This window comes from Stigmatopora nigra, chromosome 10 (genome assembly GCF_051989575.1).
Source record: "Stigmatopora nigra isolate UIUO_SnigA chromosome 10, RoL_Snig_1.1, whole genome shotgun sequence".
NCBI lineage: Eukaryota > Metazoa > Chordata > Actinopteri > Syngnathiformes > Syngnathidae > Stigmatopora > Stigmatopora nigra.
This window is the reverse complement of record NC_135517.1, coordinates 9,859,874-9,864,190: the sequence shown is the minus strand read 5'-3', so window position 1 is coordinate 9,864,190 and position 4,317 is coordinate 9,859,874. Positions and strand designations below refer to the sequence as shown.

Below are 4,317 nucleotides of genomic sequence, written 5' to 3'. Positions count from 1 at the left end.
CGAAACTAAACATATCACAGTAACCGCTAGACATCCCATAAATCCTAAAATTGATTTAAAAACGAAAGCTGCAAAGGCTGGAAACAATGATCCAAAAAGACTTACATATATGGCATACCAACTACCGATGCGACCAGAAAATCAATTAGAGGCCCGTTTCCATTAGTCAACAGGCAATGTCCTTGAATATGTTCTGCAAGATTCATTTCAACATTCACCCATTGCATCTCATCATTAACACTAGATAGTGCCTCACTTAGCCAGAGATCATTAACCAGCACGTTGAAATCAATGCATATAGGACACTGCAACTTACATATTTAGTTTTGCTTCATCTTTGACAGATCAGATTGCACAAACACTTGAGACAGACGGACCACAAGCAGAGTCTAAATTGCTTGTCCTAAAGGTTAAGTTGGCAGTAGTTCATTTATCTACAACCAACCAACATTACACCACCCCCCATGATTTAGCTTTTGTGATATTAAAAAAAATCTTCAGACTTACAGGAGCCATCAATGACACGAAAAAATGCTCAATGTTTGACAATTTATTGAAAGATGGTATTGATTCATCAAGGTTGGTCTTAGTCAAACAGCCCGAAGCCCATATCGTCATCAGATTCTTCAGACTCCTCCTTGACTTCCTCCTTAGCAGCGGCTGGAGCTGCTGCAGTTTGTGCTGCAGCAGGTGCGGCGACCACAGCAGCAAAGGCAGTTGGGTCAGCAAGGAAGGCTTTAACCTGTCAAAAGGTGTCATCCGTTAGCATTTCCTCACACTGTTCATTCGTCCAATGATTTGCAATACAAACCTTGTCTGCCAGAGGGAAGGAGTAATCAGTTTCCACGGCGATGGCAAGGACCCTCTTGTAGCCATTGATGACAGAGTGGGGCACAGAGGCAAGAGTGGGATAGCCAATTGCAAGAGATACACTGGCAATGTTCCTCACACCCTACAGCAGGAGAGGCATTCCACAATGAACACAATATACTTGTACTATATAGGTATATACCAACACTTGTTTAGCCAATGCAGTTATTTCCTTGTGGCCCTTCATCTCACCTCCAGGAATCTGGCATGCAGGGAGGCCTCAGTGATGTCAAGCACATCAGGGCTGTAGACGCTCCCGTTGTCGTACACTTGTTGGATGATGAGTCCGTAGGAGAATGGAGAGATGTTCAGCATGTTGAGCAGCGTGGCCTCGCTGGCACCAACCTTGTCTCCAGTCTTTATCAGACCGACATCACTCTGAGGGGAAAAGGAACAGCGAGTACAAACTTGAACCTGACACACGATAAAGCCATTCACTTGAAAGCCTACCAAGATTTCAATGGTTCCTCGGGTAATCTTTGTGGTAATACCGAGAGCCTGGAAGAAAGAAGTCTTCTCGGGACCCAGGCCGGTATTCTGTGCAGGCACTGTCACATCACACGGGGCAATGGCTCCAGCACGAGCAGCAGCGGGGACCTGGTTTGTCAAACAAGTTAAATTTCACGGGAATCAGAATTGAATCCAAAAACAAAACCATTTTGCAATGTCTGAAACCTAGAATGCCTAAGCTGCCAGTAGGTTTGGGCAGAGAGGTAGATCCAAAAGGAAACAAGTTATTTTTTGCAGGGGGAACGACGAACGCCGCACCAAACAAGCTGCGCTGTAGTTTTATCCTGCCAAACAAACCTGGAACGCTGTTTGATCAAGCAGTGCATTATACCTTGTTGTCCACCAGCATGTCCCGCACCTCAGCAAGATCTTCCTTGGTGAAGACGAACCCCACATTGCCTTTAATGTGGGGGAGGAGCCTGTAAAAAGGAGATTTTGCAGTCACTGTTTTGGTTACTTTTTTAGACTGCAATACAGGCAGTGAGAAAAATAAACAGGTGTCTGAAACCTTACGTCCCTGGTTGCTAGTATATTTGAACAAACAAGGATAGCGGGAAACAAGTTTCTTTTTGCGGGGGGAACGCAAAGACAGCACCACACAGGCTGTATTTAAGCTATCCCGCATAAGTCTCTAAAATGGCCACCTTGTGCAACTCACTTCTCCAAAGCAGAGTTGTTCTCCAGGTGGCCACGGATAGCTTTGCGCATCATGGTGTTTTTGCCCATCAGCACAACAGCTTTGCCACGCAGAGAGCAACGGATGGTCTGCATCTGCTTGGAGCCCACATTGTCAGCTCCGACAATGAAGCATTTTGGATAGTCATCCAGGAGTTGCTGGAAAATTACAAACAGGCCATTTCAGAGAATGTATCAAAAGAAAACAAAATCCATTCATAGGCTTGAAAAACGATAGATACCTACGATGATTTTCAGAAAATAGTTGGACTTCCACGTGGTCCTGTCTTCCCTGGGCATCTTTGCAGTGCTACCAAGGATTCGCTTAAGAGCTGTTTTAAAGACAAGATGATACCTGCAACAAGAGTTTTGACTTTTAGGATTAACTCATTTCAGTTTAGGGTGTCATGCCGTCTATTGTTAGACATGAAGCAAAACAACAGTTATCAAAGGGGTGGCACGCCACATTTAGTGCAGCATGAGAAAGTAAATCATGAGTCTTAATAAAAATCTAATTAGACTCTTCCCTTAGTGGGGGGGGGGGGGCACAAACAAAAGAATGTTTACAACTTTTGATTGTTATTTTACTCCGATTTAAAAAAAATATCATACATCTAAAATGGTCCCGCCCACGAGAAGACTTGTTGACGTTAATTTAGACCGCCTTGACACCCTTGACATGGGATACATAAATCGATGCACGTAATAACGAAATCTTTCCGATCGCTACTACTTTATTAACCTAATACTTATATCATATTTGGAAGGCTAAACCGTATTGACACTGACGAAAAACCCCATCGTTTCAAGTAGATTTGACGTATGTCACCATCCCTAGTGAAAAAACTCATGCATCAGGAAAAATCAATGATATTGCAAAGATTAATACTCAAGCCCTTAGCAAATTTGATATCTTTATGAGCAAGCACGCCACGTGCTAAGCAGCTAACGCTAACTAAGGCTATAAGGACAGTAGTAGGCCTTAACAAGTAGAATCGTAAGACTATACACACAGACACACCCTGAGAAAATGGCTTTTAATACGCTGAAAATGCTTCAAGGACGCCGCACAGTTTGACTAGCTTAAATCGGCCGAAGTACTTTGAGCTTTGTGTTTTTTTATTGGGTTGTGGATTCAGGGACAAATAAAATGCTTACCGTCTCGGAGGATCGCGTGAAAGAAAGAGGAAGTGAAACGAGACAAAGCGGACCTTATAGTGTCCAACACCACCAATCACGTTGCCTTGGTGGGCGTAACCTAAATACTAGTGAGCATTTCAAGTGTCAATCATTTTGAGGAAGTCTGCTGGAAAAACCCATGGATTTAATTCTCAGTTTCCAAATTAAAATTAAGTTTTCATTTTTCCCAAACGTCACAACAAATAGTCTCTAAAAACAAAATAACAATCAAAACATGAATGCCTTACTACATACTGCCCCATCATTCACGGTATAGATGGCGGTAATGCGCATAATGTGTGTATGCTCAACGGCCAAAAATAACAACAAGCGGAGAAGAAAATGCATTTTTTTTTGTGTGTGGAATAAGCACCGGGGTGGCTCACAAAACCCCGATTTTTATCTTTGTCGTTTTGATCTCGCTGCCTCAATAATGCCGCTTCACCAACTTCCAGGAGAAATCTTACTCCAAATCTTTGGATATCTAGACATGATTGACAAGCACAGCATCCGCTCCACGTGTACTTACCTTAAAGAATTTGTTGACTGCGGACTGCTATGGAAATACTGGACTCCAGTCCTCAAATCTTCCAAACGTTACAGTTGTGACTTCTGGAAGATGCTGCGCCGAAGAAACGTTACTAAAGTGGTGATGAGAAGCCATGTGGCGAATGACTGGGAGTTGCTGGCTCGGTACCTCCCTTCTATCACCACTTTGATTATGGACAAAAACACTGACGACATTTTTGACTCCCTGAAGAACTTCTCCCAACTTAAACATCTAGTTGTGCGGGGAGCTTGCAGCGATGTTTCGCCGAACCTCTTCACACTTCCACAAGCGGAGAGGTTGACTCATCTGTCTATGTGTGATATCTTTTTTAAAGGGAGCCCCGAACGTTTTATTTCTGCACTGGCAGTCTTCACTAATCTCAGATCGTTGGTGTGTGACCGCATCGTTAAGAATTGCGATCTATCGACGATTATTCACTGGATACTTTGCAGTTTTCCACGTCTGAGGCATCTGTCTTGGCGTTGTACCCCAGCTCAAGGTGGAATCAGGGTCCCTGAACATTCTCCCTTAGA

General features: G+C 43.5%; 1 protein-coding gene across 2 annotated transcripts; it reads right to left on the bottom strand.

Annotated features, from left to right (window-relative positions):
* Positions 1 to 535: 535 nt before the first annotated feature.
* Positions 536 to 3,307, bottom strand: rplp0 (ribosomal protein, large, P0). 2 transcript variants are annotated; one of them, XM_077726981.1, is made up of 8 exons: positions 3,214 to 3,307; positions 2,302 to 2,410; positions 2,039 to 2,214; positions 1,712 to 1,799; positions 1,321 to 1,467; positions 1,063 to 1,248; positions 812 to 952; positions 536 to 742 (listed from the first exon to the last, which is right to left on the bottom strand). In XM_077726981.1, exons 2-8 carry the CDS (start codon positions 2,353 to 2,355, stop codon positions 587 to 589), a joined length of 948 nt encoding a protein of 315 aa, XP_077583107.1. In that variant the 5' UTR covers positions 2,356 to 2,410; positions 3,214 to 3,307; the 3' UTR covers positions 536 to 586. The 2 variants fall into 2 exon arrangements, with proteins under 2 accessions (XP_077583107.1, XP_077583108.1); XM_077726982.1 differs by having other exon boundaries at positions 2,298 to 2,410; positions 3,214 to 3,232.
* Positions 3,308 to 4,317: the final 1,010 nt, after the last annotated feature.

Coding starts and splice junctions, on each gene's coding strand:
- rplp0 (XM_077726981.1), bottom strand. CDS start 2,355: ATGCCCAGGGAAGACAGGACCACGTGGAAGTCCAACTATTTTCTGAAA. Junction 1,800..2,038: donor AACAACTCTGCTTTGGAGAA/GTGAGTTGCACA, acceptor TCCTTTTTACAG/GCTCCTCCCCCACATTAAAG. Junction 1,249..1,320: donor GAGGAACCATTGAAATCTTG/GTAGGCTTTCAA, acceptor TTTTCCCCTCAG/AGTGATGTCGGTCTGATAAA.